Genomic DNA, 23181 nt, shown 5'->3' on the forward strand with positions numbered 1-23181 from the left:
ACTGTGCCCATTGCCCCCTGTGCAGACGTTTGACAAGCAGGGATTCCATGCTGGCACTCCGCCTCCCTTCAGCCTGCCCTCTGCTCTCGGATCCACTGGGCCCCTCAACCCTGGTGCTGCCCCGGGCTATGCTCCAGCCCCGTTTCTCCACATCCTCCCTGCACATCAGCAGCCTCATTCCCAGATGCTGCATCACCACCTTCAGCAGGATGGGCAGGTGAGTCAGCCCCTTCTGCCTCTGCAGCATCCGCAGGGGCACATTGCTCCGCTTCCCAGCCGGGTCTTGGGGTGTTTGTTTCCTTCTGCTGCTTGCTTTGCTCAGCCTTGGCAGCAGTGGCTGTTGACCAGCTTGGGGAGGGAAGCTGAAGCTCAGCAAGGGGAAATGCCATTTCTGTCCCTGGGGAGAAAGCAGGCCTGTGCACCAATATAGGTCAGGAACCACCTGCTGGAAAGCAGCTCTGCAGAAAAGGCCCTGGGGGGCCTGGTGAACACAAACTGACCATGATCCAGCCATGTGCCCTTCCAGCAGAAAAGGACAATGGGATCCTGAGCTGCAGCAGGCTCAGCATTGCCAGCAGGTGAGGGGAGGTGGTCCCTGCCCTCTGCTCAGCCCTGGTGAGGCCACACCTGCAGCATCGTGTCCAGTGCTTGGCTCCCCACTGTGGGACAGACATGGATGTGTGGGAGCCCAGAGTGCCCAGGGAAGGACTGATGGAGGGGCTGGATGCTGTCTCCTGTGAGGAAAGGCTGGGGGAGCTGGGACAGTTCAGGCTGGAGAGCACTGAGAGGGGATCTCAGCAATGTGCAGAAAGGGCAGATGTAAAGGGGATGGAGCCAGGTTCTTTCCAGTGACAGGAACAGGGGGCACAAACTGGAACACAAGAAGTTCCCTCTGAATATCAGAGAAAATGTTTTTGCTGGGATGGTGACCAAGCACTGCCCAGGAAGCTGGTGGAGTCTCCATCCTTGAAGTTGTCTGGGAATGATGCTGAGCAGCTGGCTCTTAGGTGATCCTGCTTGAGCAAAGGAGTTGGACAAGATACCTGGACAGATCCCTACCATCCTCAGCCAGGCTGTGACTGTGTGAAGAGCCCATCCTGCTGTGGGGTGTGAAGCCAAGGCAGGTGCTGCTGTCCCCTGTCAGGGGGGCAGGAGGACAGGATGTGAGCCCTTGTGCTGTGATTCTGGGGGGAAATCGAGCATCCCCTGCAGGTTGCATGTCAGCTCTGATTCGGTTTCACCTGCACATGTGTTTACTTTCCTAGCACTAAATGTTCCCTGAAAAAAACAGTGCTCAGCTTTAGAGTCCAGTAATGGGACACGAATCTGTGCTCCAAATGTGTCACATCCTTGTCTGGCTCACCTTGGGAAAGCTCCTTTGCTGTGCCTGGCCCTGCTTCTCACTTCCCTTGTGCTTGAGCCTGTTGTGCTTGGGAGGCAGTGGGATGGTGAATCCCCAGCTCCTGCTTGGTGTGCCCATGGATGCTTGGCCTGGACTATGGGATGCAGAGATGGTGCAGGGCAGAAGCAGATCTGTTCAGGGGGGAGCACTGCTGCACTGCTGGGTGTCAGGGCTGTCCCTGGTGATGCTGGGGTGGGCTTGTCTTCCTGGGAATGCTGGTGCTGTGGCAGCTGATGCTCCTGTCTCCTTTGTTTCCCTTTTCTAGGGTGGATCTGGCCAACGCAACCAACCCAGCACCATGCAGCAAAAGTCTCAGGCTACCAAAACCGCCTATGGCACTTCTCCATACTGGACAAACTAAACCCGAAACTGGGGAGGGGGGAGAGAATGAAAGGAGAGGAGGAAGAAACAAAAAAAAAAAAAAGAAAGAGAAAACAAAAGAAAAGAGAAAAAAGAAAATAAAAGCTGAAGCCCATTCTTGGAATTATTGGGAAAAGTAACTGCTCAGCCAAATGTCTGTGCAGGGAGAACTGCAGCCAGCCAGCCAGCTCTGTGTGACTCGCCTGCTTCCTCTTTGAGTTGCTGTTATATGTAATATATTTATGTATGTATTTGTAAATGTAATAGAGCCTAAATGTGGTTTTCTGCATCTTGCAGCCTCTTTTATTTTCTTTGTAGCAAAACTAATTATTCATTTTCCATCTGCACCAGGGCATCGTTCTTTGTTTTGTATTTTAAGTTCTGTGAGTTTTGTAACTCTGTCAGACAAACTGCGCCCTTTTTTTTGGAGCTGGAGCCCATTTATTTAATGCAGTTCTAAATTCAGACAAATAAGGAGACCTGCCCATCCAAAAACCTAAATCAAGATGTGTTCTGTTGGTTTGATTGTACCCCCCGACCCCCAATATACCTGTTATTTTAGAGGGGGAAAATAAAAGAAAGAAAAAAAAAAAAGTTCTGTGGGCCTTCCCCTTTCTTTCATTTCCTCCCTCCCGCCCTCTTGCTGTGGAAGACAAGCTCTTGTGGGCAGTTTCATCACTGTGGCCTTGAGCTGCAGTCTCAACTTTTAATTTTTCAATTTTTTAATAATAATAATAATAAAAAGGACAGGGTTTTGGTTTTTGTTTGTGCAGGGGTTTTTTGTTGGTGGTGTTTTTCTCTAGCAAGAGACTTTGGATGGCTCAGTGTGTCCTGGAACCTTCTTTGCATCATTAGAGGCAAAAACTATGTAGCGGTTTCTTAAATAAAAGTATAAGCTGTGTCTTGTACCTCTTCTTGCCCTGAGCCACCTTCCCAGGACAGCCAGAGCTACTGGATGGAAACTTCATCTGTCCCTCCCCACTTTTTTTAAAACAAAAACCTTGGAGGCAACTCCTGGTCCTTCTTGTCCTGCACCAGTGCAGTGAATGTTCTAGGAGTTTCGTTTCTTTATAGCCCTTCCTCCACCTAATAAATATCTGATCATACCTCTGGCGTTTGTCTGCATTTTCAAAGGCTCCAGGAGCAGTTTTATTTTTACAGCCTGTCCCTTTCTGCCTGCTCCTGCAACAGCAGCCAGGCTGGGAGGGCAAGAGCAGCAGGTGGGTCTGACAACAGTGAGTTCACCTGTGTGCTGAGAGCTCTCAGGCACCCACAGCAGGGATGGGATCTGGGGCTACACCCTCCCTGCTGCCTTGAGCAGCCTGTTCTGCCTTTGGTTCTCCTGGGGTGGTGCTCCGAGTCCCTGTGAGCAGCTGGGATTGGTAAGGACAGAGCGCAGCTGTAGCTCTGCCCTCACACTTTGCTCACGAGGTCCATGGGAGGAAGGGAAGGGGTGTGAGAACTCCTGAGAGGGAAGGCTCCTGCCCAGACTTACCCTTCTGATCACCCTGACCCCATGCAGCAGAGGAAGTGGGTAAATGTGAAGCACACAACAGGCAAGGAGCTTTTATTCTCTTAGTATCCACAAGAAAAAAGAAATCTATTTCTACCCTGAGAACCATTTTTCTTTCTCAGCTGGCCCTGTGAGACCCAGTTGTCACCTAGGCCTACCCCAGGCTCTGAGCAGCAGAACTACAATGGCATTCCCCTGCCCCGGCTCAGGTTTTGACACTGGTTGAACTCCAGCAGCTGCTCCAAGCCCTTTTCAGCTGCTGTCCCACTGCCAACAGCTTTGGGGCCTGAATGTCAAGGAGGGCAAAAATGTTTCTGCAGGCTGGGGCCCATCAGTTTGTACAAGACTGCACCAGTAGCTGAGCCCTCACAGCAGCAGCACCTCATTCAGCTTCTTCAAAACACAGACTGCCCCAGAGCTGCCTTCACTCTCCAGGTCTTGTTTACAGACATCCAGTGCTGCCCCGCAGGTGTAGTTCGGTTCTTGCATGCGTGTCACAGTCCAGAAGAGGCTGGAGCTGGGGAAAGGCAACAGGGGAGAGATGGTGCCAGCCCCCAGCAGCCCCTGAGCCTCGGGTCCCACACCTTCCTCGCTGCTCTGGGGTCCTGCCCACACAGCCACAGGCAGGCTCCTCTCCTCCTTTTGAGACTCAACAAAATGTTTCTCCCTTCCCCCACATTGTCACTTTGGCAGGATTTGCCTGCAGCAATTTCAGTCTCTAAGCCCTGTTACGCTGATGGTAGAGGCAAGGTTGCCCGGCTGTGCTTGGCCACCAAGGAGAAAAGAAGAAAACCCCCCTCTGCTGCCCCTCCAGACTTAGCCAGGGCAGGGTGGGCTGGAGGCCTTGCCCTGCCTTTGGTCCCACGCTGGTGCTGGAGGAAGCAGCTGCTGGCAGCTCTGAGCAGCCCAGTGCTGTAGGGTCAGGCAGGAGATACAAGCAGCCCAGATCCCAGACAGCACCATCCCTCCCGGTCCCTTTCCACAGATTGGAGATTGCTTTGGGAAGGCAGCTCCAAAATGCCATCACCCTCCCTCCAGCTCAGCTGTGCAGCAGAAGCACTTGGGCTCCAGCCACATTTGACTCAGCAGTTGCTGTGCTGCCATCGATATCAAGTGCAGCCAGTGCAACTCCCTGACATTTGTCCCACTAATTTTAGCTCGACTGCAGCAGCCGGGCACTGCAAACACCCTGCTCCCCTCCCGAGCCTGCAGGGAACAGTGCAGGACCAGCAGGTCTGGCACTCAGGAGGGCTGGCAGCCGTGACCTAAATTTCTCTGCCAAAGCTGCTCCCTGGCCCAGCGGTCAAACTCCTCCTCCACCCTGTCCAACCCCTTCAGGAGCTCCGTGCTCCTGCCCTGCCAGGGCACCAGGAGCTCTGGCCCGAGTCCTGCATCCCTGCTCCAGTCACATGAATCCACAGACCACCTTCTCACTGGTCTCCCCCTTCCTACTTAGGGAGACTAAATATAACAGCAAAGGTCTGGCCTTTTGCCAAAGTCCTCTAAATCAGTTTGTTCTTTAGTCTTAGGTGCAGGCAGCTGTCAAACTGCAGCATTATTTTGCAATAAATTTATAGATATTGGTGTATAAATATGTCCACTGATACCACAGGAGCAATGAGCTCGTGAACAGCTGTTATTCAAAGCTTTGAGGAACCCATGCAATGCAACCAGCTCAAACATGAAAGTAACAGCACAGAGATGTTTTCATTTCACATTTTTATTAGTAGACAGATGTGCAGAAAAGACAAAATATAACTACTGAAGGAGAAGACAACACAAAAATGCATCAGTTAATTCTTTCTGGTAAATTATACTGAAGAAAAAAAGGAAAAGATCTGGGAGTTCAGCTAAGAAAACTACTAAGAAACCTAGTGTACCCTGCTGGTTTCAGAATGGTTGAAAACTGCATTTGAAGGGACATGTAGCTGCAAATGTAAACGCTAATATTGACTGAAACAGGAGAAAAGGGGTTAAGAAAAACCCAGAATACACAGAGCAGGTAAACATTTTTCTGCAATATCTCTTAAATAGTTTCAAAAAAATCCCCTCATACTTCAGTTGTATTTCAAAAAAAGGAAACCAGCAAGTCAACAAGCAATGACACTGCACAGGACAGTGGGGAAGAGAAATTAGTCTGGTTAATGTCGGAGCTCTCAAAAGAGGTTGCTTTTTTGTCATTAAAAAAGGGTAACAGAAGAGTCATAATAATGCATCTTACAACACCAAGCTTGGAAATACAAGTCACTGGAGAGTATACAGTGAAGACGGTCAAAAGTACAAGGGAAATCCTGAAAGATGCAGTATCCTCATTTCCAACCAAGTCATCAGCAAAGCCAGTGTTGCTACACTCTGCTCCTTCACCCCCCACAGCCGCCTGCAAGTTGGAGGTTGGCTCCCCTGCCCTGGCGCGGCCCCGAGTCCAGCCCTGCAGCCGGGAGCATCAGGGGCCCATTTGCCAGCCCTGGCGCTGCCCTCGCAGGGCTGCTGTGAAGCGGGGGTGCCCCACGCGGTCACTAAGCGCAGGGGAGCCCCGCTGCAGGCTCCAAAAAGCAGCTGGGGCTGGGTAAGTCCTTGCTGGAGGAAGGCTGACAGCTCAGGAGGGTGCAGCTGCCTTCCCAGGTAACATGCAAGCAGGAAGGCAGGCGGCCGAGGGAGCGCCGGGCACAAGGAATCGCCGCTCGGGCAGAGGGATGCACGGCCGGGCAGGGACTGTCCCTGCAAACCCCAGCCCAGTAACACTTTGGGAACAGATCTGCTTCGCTCGCCTCATGCGGAGCCCCCAGGGTCTTCCTCTCCTTCCCGTCCGGGCAGCGCCCCCGGAGCTTTTGCTCAGCCTTGTCCCGGGACGCAGCCACGGAGCGGATCCCGAACAAAGGCTGTTCCCACCGAAGCACCCCGAGGGACCGCAGCTGGGGACGTACCATGGAAAACCCTGAGACACACGGCGGGGAAGCGCAGGCTCTGGTCAGGGTGATGCCTCTGTACCTGTGGGGACCGAGGGTCCCGCCCAAGCAGGGCCAGCACCTCCGAACTGCTCCCGGGGCCGCCAGGCCCGGCTGCCGATCCAGGGATCCTGCGGGACGGGAACTCGGGGCACCGCAGCCAAACACGAGCACGCTGCACGGGGGGAGCCGAGCGCCTGAGGAAGAGGGGTCTGGGCCAGAAACATGCAGGATCCCCCTGCCCACGACGGAGCGCCCTAAGCTCTGCCGAGGACTCCCAAAAACATGCGGGAGGCTGAGCTCGGGGCATCAGCTGAAGCACACTGCTGAGAGCCTGTCAGAACCTGCTGCTGGCCTGCTCTGCCCTGGGGCTGGCTGCGCACACCGCTGTGCCCAGGGAGTCAGGCAGGGAGAGCCCAGCACTGCCCGCCGCTGCACAGACACACAGACACACGAACAGACTGGACATGCCACGGCCAGCTCCGAACTCTGCCGGAACCGCGGGCTCTTCTCTGGATTCCTCTGGGAAATGCATGCAAAGTACTTCTCTTAAAAAAAAAATCTAGTCATTGCTGCCTCTTACCACCCTGCTGAAAAACCACAGTAAAGAATTGGCCTCCATAAAAATGCAAGTGCTGGAGGAGAACAAACAGAATTCCCCTCTTTTAGGAGCTCTTCTGAGCGTAGCTGAAACCCCCATAACTTCAGCTTCCATGTTTAGGTAGAGAATTAGAATGGAAGTCAATGCCTATGAAAAGTGGGCAGAATTCCAGACATCATCAGAGAGCTAGGATCTCACACTATATCACTTGGATTGTCTTTTTTGAAATCATAAACCTTTTTATTTCCCATATAGTTAATTACCTTTTCTGTGCAGACAAACCTACGTCTAAGCAGGTGCAGGTCAGGTGTTTTTACTGGGCTGCACAGAGCAGCACCTGCCTGCAGGTGACCTACACAAGTGAAGGAGGCAGCTCCAGATGCACAGGGCTGGGGCTGCAGGAAGCAAGGGCTGCCAGCCAGCACGGGCAGGAGGCTGCTGCTCTGCCCCACTGCCAAAAGTAAGTCCAGCACGAATGGTGGCCCTCTGGGCAGCAGCATGCACATGTGCTGTCCTCCCTCCAGAGGGGCAGCTGGCAGCAGATCGCAGCAGAATGGCTAAACTGAACTTTTTCAACCCTATCCTAGTCTGGGGAAAAAAAAAAAAAGAAAAAAAAAAAAAGCAACCCAGGGCTCAGTTGTACAGATGTGAAGTGTTAAGTGTTTATTTTAGGTTCATATCACAAGCCTTTTCCAGAGACAAAGCTGATTGTGCCCTCTGGGGCTCCAGGGCCCAGCTATTTCCTAACTTAGTAGGCTGAAAAGGAATACTGTACCTTTCAGTGACATCCCATCAAGCTCAACACACAGTAGCTTTAACACTCTCCGCCCCACACCTTATAAAGGAAAAGCCACCACCACAAGGCTAAACGAATGTACACACGCTATTATTGTAAATGGAGCAGCTAAACCTTGGCAATTTGCTTTGTGGGGATTTTTTTTTCTTCCCAGTAAATGCAGCACTTTGAGCTCCCAAAAACCCGGCTTCCAATGGGTTTGTTCCAGCTTTAAATACATTAAACATCTCAATGCAAGACTGTATTTAATTCAAGAATCTAAACACGAGCAAACCTGTTTTGCTGTGAGCATTTCATAGAGAAGTGAAAAGGGGAGTTTCTTTTTTAAAAAGAAATTGTAATACAGTGATGAAAGGGTTAAGAATGCAAGAATTCAGACATTCTGTGGAGGGTCTCTAAGAGGTCCATAAAAAAGGAGCGAACAGATCCATACAACAGGAGACAGCAGGAGACAAAGTTTTGTGTTGGGTTTTTTTTTTTTGTTTTGTTTTGTTTTTTTTTGACACCCCTCCCCCCCACTTTTTTGCTGGACTGCTGCTAGGTTACCGCTGCTCCCTTCTGGCCTGAGTCGGCAGGGCAGTACAGGGGCATAGAGGGAGCAGGTCACGACTCCTCGTTGCCAGAATCATCATCATCGTAACAGTCGGCATCCTCCTCCTCCTCGTCTTCATCATCAATGTCGTCGTCGTACAAGTCGTCGTAAAGCAAATCTGAACTGTTGTCATTGGAAGGCACTTTAGTTTTGATGCAGTACTCTGCCAGTGTAGTGGGGACCTTCACACCATCCTTCTCTGCCTCAGCTTTGGTAGCCAAAACCTGTTTCCTGTGGGGAGAAGGACACAGCAGGAATGTGAGCAGGGCCATGTGCCATGGCTCAGCTCCCCACCCTTCTCTCCAGGCCCTGCCCTGCCCTCTTGGCAGCTGGGGAAGGGAGCTGAGGTTTGCAGGACACACCACAAAAACAGATTTGGAAGCAGATTGGGAAACAGATTTGGTTCCTGCAGCCTCAGGCCTGGGAGCACGCCAAGGGGGTTTGCAGCACACACGCTCTCATGAAATCAGCTATTCCACAGGCTCTGCACTAGAGACCTGCCAGAGGCCAAAGCAAATTCCATTCGCTACTGCAGGGACGGTCAGGGATTTCCTAGGGTGATTTATTGACTCTGCCGCTGACTGCTCTCCCACAGAATGCTCAAAACTGCAATTCCCAAAAGCCTTTCGCAGCTCTCAGCTCCCACTGGAGGGTCAGAGCAGCTGGAGCTCATGGCAGCACCCCAGGACACAGCCTGGGGCCCACAGGAGCCAAGTGTTTTCCATGACCCAGAGCCAGGTGTGGCTGCTGCATCCAAGCAGGAGGAGCAGATGGCAGCCTGTCCCCTCACACACCCAGGACCTGTCAGTCTGCCATTCCCTGCGTGGAGTGCACCCAGCCCTGCTGGATCCGAGGGAGCTGGAGGATTCTCTGCACAGGCAGAGCCCCACTGGCCCCACCCAGGGTCACATCCTGCCTGCCCAGCTGGCAGAGACAATGCAGATGTGGCCTCCTGCCAGCAGTCCTGCTCCAGGCTGGGCTGTCCCTCCACAGCAGCCCTGGCCCACGCTCACATCATCCCCCTGCAGCTCCTGATGAACCATGGACTTCTCCAAGGGCAGGACTGAGCTGTGGCTCCAGCTAATCCAACCCAGCTCTGCAAGCCCTTGACAAATCCTGCTGGTGCTCCTTTGAATTGGAGGGACAAGATTAAGATTCATGCATGCATTAAGCACAGAAATTAGTAGCATGCAGTCAGTTTGCATCACATCCCAAGCAATGCAGGGCTTAAAGAAAAGCAGAGACTTAGACTGGGATTTACTAGTAGCCAATAGGTTTTGCAGAGCATCATGACAGATTAGTCTGAAAAAAGAACAACTTAAAGACAAATCAGCCCAATCTTCCTGCCCCAGAAGTCTGCACTGCTTCTGTGTGCTGAAAATTCTGGAGGGACCTGAAGCATGGACTTTGAATAAAACACTGAAATTAATTTCTAAATTACATTCTGCTGTGAGAAGCCGGTTTCAGCAAATTCTGGAAGCAGCCTGTATGATAGGATTCAAAGCAGAATGCTGGTAGCCCAGCATCACAACTGGCAAAGCTTACCTTATGATTTCGGCGTACTCCTTGTCTTTTCCTTTACTGTCCCTCCATTTCCTGAACATGACTGACGCATCCACATTGGCTGGGGAGAATGTGTTGGGCTCATTAAGCAAAGAGATTACGCTCAGTAGGATAGTCCTGAAAGACGTAACCACAACAGCAGAGTCAGAGCTAACGCATTCATGGGTTCTGGATACCCACAACTTCTTTAGGTTTTGCATCATAAACTTGTTTGAAGTCAAGTCTTAAGCTGAGGACAGCGTTTAAACATAAGGTTTAATCACAGGAGTGTTTTTAAGTGAGAACAGGTATTCATGAACCTCAGGCCCTGGACATTGTTGTAGGGAAGGTGATACAACACAAACCTCATCTGGCTACAGACCATTGTGTCTGTGCTTGGGACAGGGCAGCACAGAAAGCTACAATCAGACCAGAATTCAGCTTGTCTGCACTTATCCACAGATGGGGTGGGGCTGGAAATCTGCTCTGTGAGCTGTTCCTGGTGGCTTGCAGCCTCCAGCAGGAAGCCAGGTCAGGCTGTTTGCCTGCCCTGCGCAAGGAGAAGGGCTGCTATGACCCAAGGCCAGCAGAAAAGGCTGCCCTACTTCTCCCCTGCCCTGCCAGGTGGCTGGGAGGCTGAGGCAGGACTCTCCCTCTCCCCAGGTCGTGCCCCACTCAGGCTGCAGCAGCAGCTCTCAAGCACAGCAAGGAGAGGACAGTGTGGATGTTTTTCCATGCCCAGGCAAGGTGCCAGAGCCCAGTGGGATTCAGCTGCTGGTATTCAGCAGAGCCAACATGAGCCAGTCATGTAACCCCTGGCAGGCAGGCGGGCAGACAGTCCTCTGGGATTTCCAGCCAGGGGCCCTGCTCTGCTGGCATTTACCAGCTGCAAACATCATCCTCTTTTCCAGAGCTTTCTCCTGCATTTCCTAGAACCCTGCACTTGAGAGTTGCAGCCTTTGCTGCTCACACTGTGCCTCAACCAGCACAAACACCCATATCCAGCCACCATGACAGCATTACCCATCCCAGCGGTCCTGCCAGCAACAGCTTCCCTTTCAAGTGGAAGGGACAAACAAGGGACAGGGAATAGCTCTTGAAACACAGCATTACCCAACAGCCACTTTGCAGACCTTGATTAAAGGGGACTGGGAGCTGCAGTCGTGTTTGCACTGATACAGGGGCATGTTCAGAGCACATCTACCAGATCATATATCTGGGTACAATTCCAGGAAATGCTTGGTCATTTGGATACTGAGTACGTTGAAAGGTTTTGAAAATAAACACTTGTATCTGAACAGACTGTTCAGCACAGCTATCAAGAGAGTTTTATACAATTCATTTTCTAAATTATATAATTTTGTACGAAAAGAGAACAGCAGCTCTGGAAGAAACTGTCTCATTGGATTGGAATGATGGGCATAAGAGATCATTTTCTACTTCATCTCAAGAATTCATTTAAGAGCCTTTGATTCTCTGCAAAAAGGCCAGCATGTCAGCTCCAGCATCACACAGCAGCTTTCTGCAGAGCAAACAAAGTCTAGGGAAGGCCAAGGACAGGAATTAATATCTGGATTTACCATCTGCTCTACCACACTTCCATCAACAGTGAGGAAAAGCCAATTTTCAGTGTTGTGTCCAGACAGCAAAGTTACTGCTAAGGTACTTAAATACACCAAGAATACTGTATTAGAAGTGAAGCTCTCTGAGTTCTTCCCTCCCATCCAGCACATCAGATCAGCTCCATCACTGCTAATATCTTTAAGAACTGGACAGTGTCCTCCAATTCAACCTGCTTGCCTTGAAGAAGGTACAGTAACAGAAAGGCATCCCAGCATGGGGGATCTGACAGGACTAATACCAGTAAAAAGTTCAGCCATGTGGGACTGAAAACCTCAGCAGCAGATGCAAACTGCATGGGCTGGGTATGGGCTGAGTCTCTGGGATATTGTCAGGGATCTGTCTCCCCTCAGACAAGGCTGCTGTAGCATGGAGAGCAGCCAGCAGAGGCTCAAGGAAACAGACCTGTTCTTGTTTTTGCTCCTGTATCAACATAAGAAGGCTCACGCAAAGATCAATTTCTTCCCAAAGAGACATGATGTAGATTGGCTGGTGGTCCCAACCAGCACATCCTATTACATTCCCTGTTGAAAAAGGAATTTTTTTAAGAATTCCAGCTGCTATCCACATTGTAGCCTCTCAGAGCCACCTCAAGAGGTAGGTATAGATTGGTCCAAGTGCCTTTTTGCCTTCTGGTATAAAGTCAAAAGTTTTAGCCTAGGCTGCACTGACAGTCATGTTACTGGATCAAGCTGTTTGTGGAATCTGCCCAGATCTCAGGCAGCAAAAAAAAGCCAAGACAAACGGGAATCCTCAAGAAACAAAGCAATAGGCAGACAGTACTTCACCAGCCTGCAGGAGATACAGGTGTGCCAGTACCTTGAATACTGTGCAGAGTCCTGGCCTGTGCAGGTCAGGGGCAGGGGAGGCAGGGGAGATGTGGAGAAGGACAATTAAAATGATCAGAGAGCCTCAACCCCTGGCCTTCTACCACTCACTCAGCTCCATGGGACACAGGAAGCAGTATTCTCTGCCTAACAGATCAGAGCTGCATTCCTTCACATCTTGCTGGGTTTTGCTGTGTTTACTTATGCCTGCATCACCTAGCTCCCAGTGATGGGAAAGTCCATACTGATTGTGCTTAAAAAAATAAATGAGCCTGCTTGACACCCTCAGAAGCACATGTGAACTCTCACAGTTGAAGAATGAATTTTCCCCTTCAGACTCTTCAACCCTGCTCATCTGTGGGGAAATAGTCGACACTTGGCAGGATTTACAGAATTCAGCAGCAGAAGAGCAGCTCCCTCCCACATCTTCGGCCCCTCTGCCTCCTGGCTGACACTGTGGAGCTTTCCCAAGCCAGATGGGACCCCAGCAGGATGCGCTTCTGCTGGCACTCTGCCCAGCTGGTGATGGTGGTAGCAGGCTAGAAGTGAAGGACCAGCTTTATTTTCATTTGCTGAGGAATGTTTTGACCTGTCACCCTTAAGCCCAAGATGATTCAAGAGCATTAGTGCCAAAAACTGCAACTGTGGTGAGGGACAGCAGAAATTAGAGAACAAGCAATATGATAAGTTCCGTGTCAGTCTCTAGGGTTGAATATAATTAAATACCCAAAATGCATGTGTGATTTATGTAATTAATGCCCAAAGCTGTTTCCTAACCTTGAGTTAAGGCTTGTCACCCAGTTGATTCTTTATTTGACACTGTCTTGTAATGAGAATGAAATTCAGCTGCTGTTTCAAAAGCATGGACAGGTTAGGCCTTTAATGTCTCTGGTACTTAGTGATCCTTTGTATTTTTGTCAGGAAGAAAACCATCAGCTGCTCCCAACAGCACTCAGGAGGACAGGAGACAAACAATGGAAAGCAAACCACAGGCAGAACTCTGCAAAGTTGATTCTACTGGTCAGAATACTCAAAAACATCCTGTATTGGGTGTGCAGGGCCAAGTTTTGGTAGTCAAGGTGCTACAAGGGTGGCTTCCGTGAGAAGCTGACAGAAACTTCCCCTATGTCTGTGAGAGCCTGGCAGCTCCAAGGACTGATGCTTCACTGGTCAAGGCTGGGCCAACTGGAAAGAGTGGTAACGTCTCTGTGATGACATATTTAATAAGAAAAAAGTTTTGTGTCCAGAGAAGAATGGAGTGAGAACACATAAGAGGAACAACCCTGCAGACAGCCAGGGCAGCGCAGGAGGGGCAGGAGCTACTCTAGGTATTGGAGCAGAGATTCCCCTGCAGCCTGTGGTCAAGACAATGGTGAGGCAGCTGTGCCCCTGCAGCCCAGGGAGGGCACTGGGGGGCAGAGATCCACCTGCAGCCTCTGGGGAGCCCAGGCTGGAGCAGGGGGATGCCTGAGAGGAGGCTGTGATCCTCTGGGAGACCCATGGAGAGAGTAGCTCTCACTGGAGCAGCTTGTCCTTAAAGGACTGCATCCAGTGGAAGTGTGACCCATGCCGCAGCAGTCTGGGGAAAACTACTGCCCATGGGGTGGACTCATGCTGGCAGAGTTAATGCAGAACTGGCATGCTATGGGAGGGACCCCATCTCTAATTCTAGCCTGTTTTGTCCATGATGGTGTTTGGTGAGTGACGCCTCCTGGTACTTACCTGCTGCAGAAGAACATCAGAACAACAAACAGGTAGGTAAGGCTGTGAAGATTGGAATAGCTCAGGGAGACTAAGGCTGGGAGCAAAAGGGTGAGCTATTTCTAGCCCTAGCCACTTCAGGATATCTAGGAAGGGGTGCAATACACAGATGGGCTCATGATTGAGGGGTGGACCTGGCCACAGAGGCCATCACACAGGTTATCCACAAATGTGAAAGATGTGCAGCCATCAAGGGAGTCACACGAGTGAAATATCCCTGGAATAGAGGGCAGTGGCTGGGTTTCCAGTGTGGTTGTCATATCTGGCAAATAGATTACACTGGGCCACACACATGCCAAGGCAAGAGTTACACACTCACTGTGTCAGAGGCAACAACTAGCTGGAAATGTACCCAGTAAACCATGCCGCTGTTTGGAACACAATCTCAGGTCTTGAGAGATTCTGTGGTGACATGGTACCCCAGAGAGAACTGAATCAGGCAATGGGACTAATTTTCAAAATAATCTTATAAACTTGAAAGCAAAGAAACACTGAGAGAATATATCACATCCCTTACCACCCACAAGCCTCTGGAAAGACTCAGAAATGCTGAAGACTGTTAAGAATTTTAGGTAATGGGACATGGAAGCACTGGGATGCAAAAGAAGCCACTTGGCTGGTCAATGCTAGGGTATCTGCTAACTGCACTGATCCTGCCCAAACTGAGCCCACAGACACTGTGGGAGGAGATAAGGTCCCTGCACTACACACAGGAAAGTGCCGGGGAAATCAGAATGGATTCTTCTCCCATGGGAAAAGGCAAACACATTGGTGGGTTTGTCTTTACCCAAGGACCTGGGTGTACTTGGCAGGTAATGTGGAAGGATGGGGAGACCCAGTGTGTACCTCAAGGGGATTTAACCCTGGGGGAAAAACAAACTGTGTGAGTTTTATGTCACAAGAAGTAAAGGAACAGGAACAACATGACCTGACAAAGAATGAATTTTGTGAGGAGCAAGGAGAATGTGATGATGATGTGAGCCAGGCTGGTGACCAATGATCAAGTGTGCTGCTTCTGTCCTGACCACCCACCCGGATGGGGTAGAGCACAAGTCATGGATCTGGAGGGGTGGAGGAAGCCATGAAACAGGAGAATAATATCCATCTGTGAAAGGGCAGGTTAATGAAAATGTATGTTTGGTACAGAGATGGTTCAAGGATGTAGTTTGGGGTGCATGTGTGGGTTAGAAGGGATTCCAGTAATGATAAAGAAATAGAGGGGAACAGTTGGAAGATAAATATGTTATGTAGGATCTAAACAAATGGTATGGAATTAAAAGTGGAGACTGTGTTGAGTTTGCTGAGCTGTAGCTCATTTTCCCTTAGCAGCCCCCAGTGCTTTCTATCCATAGTTAGACAGGTATGATAACACACAATTGTTTTGGCTACTGCTGAGCTGTGCTGGCACAGCATCATCTGTCTCCAACATTCCCCACTCCCCCATCAAGGGGCTGAGAGGTGGCAAGATCCTAAGATGGGACACAACCAGGCCAGCTGGTCCAACTTAACCAAAGGGATATTCCATACCATATAACATCAGCTCAGACACGAAAGCTAAGTGAGAGAGGAGGAATGGAGGACATTTGTTATAACAGTGTTTGCCTTCTGGAGCAACTGCTACATGCACTGAAGCCCTGCTTCCCAGGAAGTGGCTGAATGTTGCTCACCAATGGTAAGGAGAGATTAATTTTTCTTCCCTTTTGCGGATGTGCACAAGATTTTGCTATTGCTTTAGTCAACTGCCTTATCTCAAAGATGGAAGTTGTTTTCTGTGTTGTTTTTCTCTCCCCTGTCCCACGGGGAAGGGGAGTAATAGAGCAGTTTGGCATGCACCTGGAACCCATTACACACACTTTTCCACTAGTGGTACTTCGAAGAAGATAACAGTGACTGAGATAGGCTTCAACATTTGAGATAATTTGCCTTCAGAGTATGAAACCCTTTGAATAGGACAGAAGGCTCTGCACTGTCAGCCCAGTATGTTCAGACAGACTGGTATGTCTGGTTCCCACTTGATTCAAGCCCAAAGCCCCACAAAACCTTAAATTCCCTCCCAAACCTCTCCCACCATAGCCCTTAGGTCTTGTAGAGATGGCAGGTCTTTGAGGTCACCACTGCACAACATATTCACAGTTACCTGACATTTTGGGTAGGGTTCCACCTCTCTGATGGTAGCTCTCCACTTTGTGGGTCATCTACAGGTGGGTGAAGAATTGAAATACATACATCTCCATTCTGCAAGACAGAAAAAAGCACTGAGAATAGCTTGGCTGGAGGCTGAGGCCTGATGACTCAAATCCACCACTCAGACTGTCTTCTGATCAGTTTAACCTTGTTGATATGAACATCCAAGTGCCAGCAAAAACCAACAAGGGCTGGAAATGGTTCTGAATTCTTCCAAGGGCTAGCCTGCAAACTGGCAAAAAAACCCAATATAAAATCAAGAGGTTTAAAGAATGTACTGAAGTAAGCAAAAATAGTAATAATGTAACATAAAACTAGATTGGTCTCCAGGTAGCAGGTACTACTGTCACAGTGACATAAGGTTTAATCACAGGAGACCCCAAGTAGGGTTAAAGAAAATTTGTGTTCCCACTGGTAGCTTGAGCTAGCTACAGAAAATTTTTGAATTGAAGAGTTTAATCACCATCTACTAGCTCAGGTATGAAAACATTATGTCTCCCAGGACACAAGGACCTTGAACAGATGGTGTGGGGCAGGCTTACACAACTCCCCTAGGACACAGCTGTTCAAAATACCAGATGAAAAAGCAGGAGATGCTTACTGAAGGTTTCACTGAAAATCCCTTTCAGCATGCAAAAGGAAGAATATTCTGGCAGCATATGGAAGCCATACAGCCACATAATCCTCAATATGTTCTACTCACCAGTCTTATGGCCTGAATATAGATTTAAAGCTCTATAATGCCTATTTAGGAAAGCTGTCAACCCAATTCTCCATCAGCAACAGCACTCTGACACAACTGCTTTGTAGGAGGGCTGGAGCAGTATCCACCCCAGCTGATACCCTCCACTGAGGCAGACTCCAGGGACTCACCAGTACCTTACTGCAGGATGGGGTGAAGGTGCAGATGAGGTCTGAGGCTGGCCAGCAGATATTGGCCTCTCCAGGCCCCATGGGCTTTGCAGCCAGCTGTGGGGCAGCACTCATGCTGTCCCGTGTCACCCTAGTCCAGGGCACAGACTGATGACAGGATCGGCTCTGTTCAGGACTCCAGGCTGGAAGCTGCCCACGCACCTGGTCTCACATTCTTCTAACACTGCTCAGAGCACAGAGCAGGGCTGCTCACAGCAACAGCATCTGTGCCTTTGAGCCCAGGCCAGTGATCACAGCTACAGATAGCAGCAGCTCACCTGGGGGGTTGTGGTCTGCATCCAGATTTCAGTGGTGCACTATTCATGCCAGGTATGCTAACCTAGCAGGCCCTTGTCACTTTGAAGCAGGTTTTAGTCAAGAACACAGCAAGGCAGCACCTGGAGCTGCTGAATTCCAAAGCACATACTTACATTGCTGGAACAGTTGACTTTAAGAAGGCAGTTTCCCTTTTAGAACCCCAATGGGCTTGTGAAATCTTGAACTTTTTTTAGTATCACTCCAAGCTGAAGTTAACTTTATTAATATTAGATTATGCTCAGTCTACTCTGCTATCACTAATAATTTCCATTAGTTTTTCCTTTAACCTTTTCCTGGAAGAATGCAATGCTAGTGGCCAGAGGAAGTATCTCAGCAATTGGGAAAAGTTCCTGAAGCAATCAGATCAGCAGCATGGGGACAAGCAGATATTCGGCAAAATGAAGATAGAGGGAAGCAACGATGTGAGAAGTTTTTGTCTTGCCACAATCAGCATTACATGTTTGAGAACTGCACTATCATTAAGAATCTGGACAGGTAAAGGTTTAATGGGGCCTGATGAGGTCAGCACAAAGTTCTAGAGATGAGGACAGTCAGGGGCCCAGCCTTTCCCTACATGCATTTTTGAAAGACATAAACAAGGAGAATGGGGTATTTATCTGCCATTGAGGTATAGCCTCCATTTCTATCAGGACTGAGAACCGTTATGTCATAAAAATAAAGAGCAAGTGAATGCAATTTTAGCAAAGTTCAATTAGATGACCCAAGTAAACCAGAGATGAAAAAACCACATATTGCTCAAGTCTCATTGCTCAGAACTGGAATGTCAGCCCCAGCCTCTCCATCTGGTCCTACCAGCAGATTCTGTAAACTGCTACTTTCTTTCATCTTCTGTGCGCTAAGAGGGGTTTTTTGTCCCCCTCCTCCTGACAACCCTCAAACATCAAACACTTTGCTGAGATAGTCTCAGTTTCATCTGAAGTTACCCCAGTGCCTCATCTTCATTGCTTAAATGTTTCCAAAACAGTCTGCAAGCTGCTTCAGATTCCCTCAGCTACAAGAAATACTCCTATAAACACAAAGCTGAGAGCTTGTGTATTTGAAGAGCAAACCCAAAATACACACATAAAGTTTTGGGTAAGTTCCTCCTGCTGCCTTCAGTTGTTTCTAGTCAATTTTTCATCTTTCTCACCAGGACTGGGAGAGGTCCTTTCCAAAGCTTGTTTTTGTACATTTAATTTTGGTAGCCATTTGCCACTCACTTCCTGCATGAGGATTTCCAGATTCAGAATCAATACCCACAGTATGTGTCTGCAATTATCTGATGATATCAAAGTTGTCTTTATTTATAGAACAAAATTCCCTGTAACTGAAATAGAGCCTTAAAGAAAAACATCATCCTTGGCTACAGGAAAGATCCTGTGCCAAGTACAAAACCCACATCAGAAAACTGTCACATAACTGATGTGAGGATGTCCCTGGACTTGGGCAATTCTCTGGATCAGTTAATAATTAAAGTGGGTTAGTATTCTGTGCTGCACTGAAGTTTGGCAAGGTTTCTAGACATTTATTAGTAAGCCATCACTGCACTTCTCACCATTTGAAGCACACCCATTCCAAGCTGGGCATTTGGCAGCAAGAACTTATCAGAAAGGACTTCCCAAACCCAAGGAGGGCTTTATTTGTTCATGGGATGGAAGAGAATGACATTCCAGTTTTCAGGTGGGTTCAAAGGAAGTCTGCAAAACCTCTCATAAGAAAACCTGTGATAAAGTGAGAGACCTGCAGCAAAAGGAACATTTTGAAATCCTTTAGCTCCCAAAACTATAGAGGCAGTGCTTCTTAGCAGGCCGGCATGCGTCTAGGATACCCAAAATTCTCCAGCTAGGATTTGGCTGACCTCCACTAAAAGTCAAGTTTTGAACCAAAACAGGCCTTCAGCCTTCAAATACAGCTCTATGGAAGTGGGTGATATTGAACCAATTGCCTCTATATAGAATCATTCCTCTCCTGGACCTGCTGTGTAGCTCTGTTGTGATCCAACTGCTGACGGTCCACAGCCTTGGCTACCCTCTGAAAGTAACCCACACACATACTGAGTTTAAGGAAGCACAAAGCTCTCTCACACACCCCAGAAAACAATTTTTTTAAAAACACCTTACCTCATAAATGTTGGGGTGCCACATTTTGGTCAGGAATCTGAAGGTAGGTGGTGAATATGGATAGTCAATAGGAAATTTAATGTGAGCCTGAAAAAAAAAGCAGAATTTTTAAGCTATGAAACAGAACAAAAAAGACCAACAACCAATAACTACAGTGAAAAGATTGGGGGGAAAAATTCATTAAGGCTACTAAATTGCTCATTTAATAAACCAGTGCCCAAGTGGCCCCACAGTGTAACTTTATGTGATTCCTTATGAACAAAACTAACTGAACGACAAAAATCAAAACATCTGGGCTAGTAATGCTCAGAAGACAAGACAAAATGCATTTACCATGTCCTAACTCAAGAAGCAGTATTCCACAGCTGTTGTTAAACAGGGTAAAATACACTGGAAAAGTTTTAACTCGAGAGACCACTGCTCTCTTTCCGAGTTCAAAAGCAGTTTTACATTTGCCTGTACGAATATTTAAAATTACTCTTCCCATGATGAAAAAAAATTGTTACATAATTTGCTCTATTTATTTTGTCTTTCTTTGAAAGTTAAGCTGGTCCATCCACCTGTATTTCTAATACTACATGTTTTGCCACCACAGGCATTTTTGAAGTCTCAACATCATCAGTGTCTGTTTAATAAATCAGTGCACTTTAAGGAATATTGATGGTCAATGACTCACATCTTGCAGTGGTCAACAACCATCTGTGGGGCACAGCTCTGAGTCAAGTCACTTATGGGAAGGTTGCAGAGAACCTAGCACTGGAAATTAACTTCTCTGTGCTGTCCTGCCATTCACAGCAGTCTGAATATGGACTGATCAAGTGTTCAAAATACTTCTCTCTGGAAGGTGGGCTTACACACTGCTTGCTGCGCTGTGGAGCACAAACCCTTTCCTTGGAGCTGCTCAAGCCACCAAAAAGTCCTACTGCCAGTCCAGCAAGGGATCTCCAGAGAAGCATCTTCTGGTCCTTCAAACACAGCCAGTTTTGTTTGCAACAGAGAATGCAAGAAGGGATCCCAAAAGCAAGATTCATATTTAGCCGGGTTTGAGATAAATTTAGGAGGAAACCTAGTCACCCTATAACAACACGGTAAGAGCAGAATTCCAGGTCACTCTCCTCCACTTAAGTACCTAGCCATGCCCTTTGCTCAACAAGAGAAAGTTTGGAAAGTTGGAAAGTGCTGCATATAAATAAATAAAAAAAAATTATATAAATAAATTAAAAAAAAACTTTCCAAATAAAACTTTGGAAAGTTTTATTCCATAGTACACCAAAGTAGACAACCAAAACAAATGGATTACAGAACCATTTACAGAACCATACTGTTAAGTACCTGGCTACAGTTTTACTTACCAGCACACACCTTTGCCCTACAACCCAAACTTTATGGGGTCAGAGTGTCAGATAGTCAAGAAAAGAAGGTTTTCTATTCACCTTTATGAAAGAAATTCACCAGTTCACATGGCCTTATGGTCTGTAGCTGCCTACTCATGACTGTGTGTGGGCATGTTACAGAAGCACTGAGTCCTCACCCCGCAGTCATTTGTCACAGCACACGCACAGCTAAGAGATTTATGATCCAATAAACAATCCCAAAATTTAAGGCCAGTTGCACAAATGCCATTGCTCCAAGAGCAGTGAGTGAATGGCTCTTGTCCACCACACATTGCTGCAGCAAGGACATGCTTGGGTCCAGAACATGCTGCACTGTGAGCAGAGCAGAGATCTACCCAGGCAGGGCATGCTCACTCCAACTCAAGTGCTGGCATCATGTAGCTGCAGACTCCTCCAGACACTGGGGTTTTCCCAAGAAAGCCCATTGCTGTGTTTACACTCAGTTTTGTGAGATCTAAACCAGCAAAAGGACTGAGACTAAAAATGTAAGAGACAACAAAACTCAGGGTTGAGCTACCTACAAGATGTCTTAGCAAAAGACATCTACACATCTTCTACACAGCCACAGCTTCCAGGTGACCAAAACAAAAAGCATTGTGCCAGCAGATTACCAGCACTGCTATGCTTACAGCCCATATAGATGCTCAATGAGTGCAGGTCTCATTCCTCCCAGTAAACCCCCTCTGCTTTCAAACTGTCTAACCCCGAGGGGTTTGTCTCAGCAAGACCACTCTCAGAAGCTGAGCCTGAGACAACGGTATGTCCCTGTACGTGATGCAGACTCACGCAGATGCTGTAGATCCTGGAAAACTGTTCCAAATTCCTAAATCCTCTTTGACAAACACAGTTCTTTATTAGAGAAGGACTACCTGCCTACAATAACTATCACTATGGAATGCAGTGCTGTATCACATGAAGGATTATCTTGAGCTCTGGGAACAGAAAACGCAACTGGAGAAATGTTTCCTTCCACGTGCAGGCAGCCAAGAACCTAGCTTCCCTGTAATATATCACATATTTAGAGAAAGCAGTCACATTACATAGTGATCAGCTATTTCTAACTAGTCTGTAGCTCTTTAGCACACTGAGGTTCTGTACTGGAATATAAAGCAAGTAAGGCTTCTCTACAAACCTGATTTCAGAGTCAAAAGCCCCTAAAACAGAAAACCTTGAATTACAGGCAGGGATTTTTCCCAAACAAAAAGAGCACCACTGTCAAGTCCCCGTGGTGAGATCATCCAGAATTTGAAAGTGAAACCAAACACGTTTCCAGGCCATTACAAACAGGTCTGAGAGAATTACCTCATCTCTTCTGCAAGGGAAACCATGGAAAGTTACGTAAGCCTACTCTGCTCTCACTGAATGCTATTTGAGTTTCTGTGTGGGTTAAGCAAGCCAAGAATTTCCAAGACAAGCTGCAAGACTGCTTGCAAAATGCAGCAACAGCCACAATTAGAGGTCATTTTTTCCCCACTGAAAGCCTGATTCTAAACATGTTTAAAAAAAAAAAAAAGACCAAATTAAGCAATAAACCTAATTTTAAGTCAAGCTCACAGAATAGTTTTTCCCTACAATTTCACTGATATAAGGCAAAAAAATCTGTTAAACTCAGCCAGGCTGCTAGGTACTAGAGAGTGGCAGAGTCTTCAGGGAGCTTGTTGTTAGCTCAGTTACAGCCACACAAACTGATTTAGGAGGACTAAATATGCAGCTCAGTTTCTCCCTGCGAGTTCCAAACAGTTACTGCATTCACCACGTGCCTAGTTCCTCAAACTGAGCTTAAACAGAACAGAAATAATCCTATTTTGGTGCTGATTTTAGCCAGCTGCATGCCATGGCTCCTTGACATCACTGAAGATACTCAATAGACAGAAACATGAAGACCAGTCACAATCAATCCTCCCTTCCCCAGTTTGCAACTAGTCATGCTTATAGTCTGTAGAAAAATAATAAACTCTTCTAAAAAGTCCAGCCTGACAGAAGATACAGCCCTTTAGAGACATTTACAGCTACCACAAAAACTTCAACTTCTAAATTACACCATAGCACGTATTTTAAGAATATTGCTACCAGCATGGTCACTTTGTTTCCTATTTTACTGCTTCCCTGCATCTTCAACAGAGACTGCACTTTAGGTTTGTTAATCTTCTTTAAGTTGGATAAGACAAAAGCACAGGTTCTGCTACGTATGCCAGAAAAATACACAGTCTCACTAGATCTTCTGTGACTGAAAATTATTCACTGATTCAGTCACTACGAATAACTATTACAGCAACTTTGTTTCTTGAGATCTT

At 47.8% G+C, this 23181-nt stretch overlaps 2 protein-coding genes across 6 annotated transcripts in view; one reads left to right on the forward strand and one right to left on the reverse strand.

Moving 5' to 3' along the window:
* The window catches only part of UBAP2 (ubiquitin associated protein 2), a 91356-nt gene extending 89474 nt beyond the window's left edge, over positions 1–1882 (forward strand). For all 5 annotated transcript variants that reach the window (XM_030969353.1, XM_030969354.1, XM_030969355.1 and 2 more), the window contains 2 exons: positions 26–217; positions 1668–1882. In XM_030969353.1, coding sequence (XP_030825213.1) covers positions 26–217; positions 1668–1763 — 288 coding nt within the window. In that variant the 3' untranslated portion in view covers positions 1764–1882. The remainder of the gene's footprint in view (positions 1–25; positions 218–1667) is intronic.
* A 3097-nt stretch (positions 1883–4979) lies between these two features.
* UBE2R2 (ubiquitin conjugating enzyme E2 R2) overlaps positions 4980–23181 on the reverse strand; it is a 54404-nt gene continuing 36202 nt past the window's right edge. The window contains exons 2-5 of the mRNA XM_030968439.1: positions 19494–19580; positions 16097–16194; positions 9755–9889; positions 4980–8440 (exon numbers count right to left, since the gene is read on the reverse strand). Of these exons, the coding sequence (XP_030824299.1) occupies positions 8221–8440; positions 9755–9889; positions 16097–16194; positions 19494–19580 (540 nt within the window). The 3' untranslated portion in view covers positions 4980–8220. The remainder of the gene's footprint in view (positions 8441–9754; positions 9890–16096; positions 16195–19493; positions 19581–23181) is intronic.

Source organism: Camarhynchus parvulus, chromosome Z (assembly GCF_901933205.1).
Source record: "Camarhynchus parvulus chromosome Z, STF_HiC, whole genome shotgun sequence".
Taxonomy (NCBI): domain Eukaryota; kingdom Metazoa; phylum Chordata; class Aves; order Passeriformes; family Thraupidae; genus Camarhynchus; species Camarhynchus parvulus.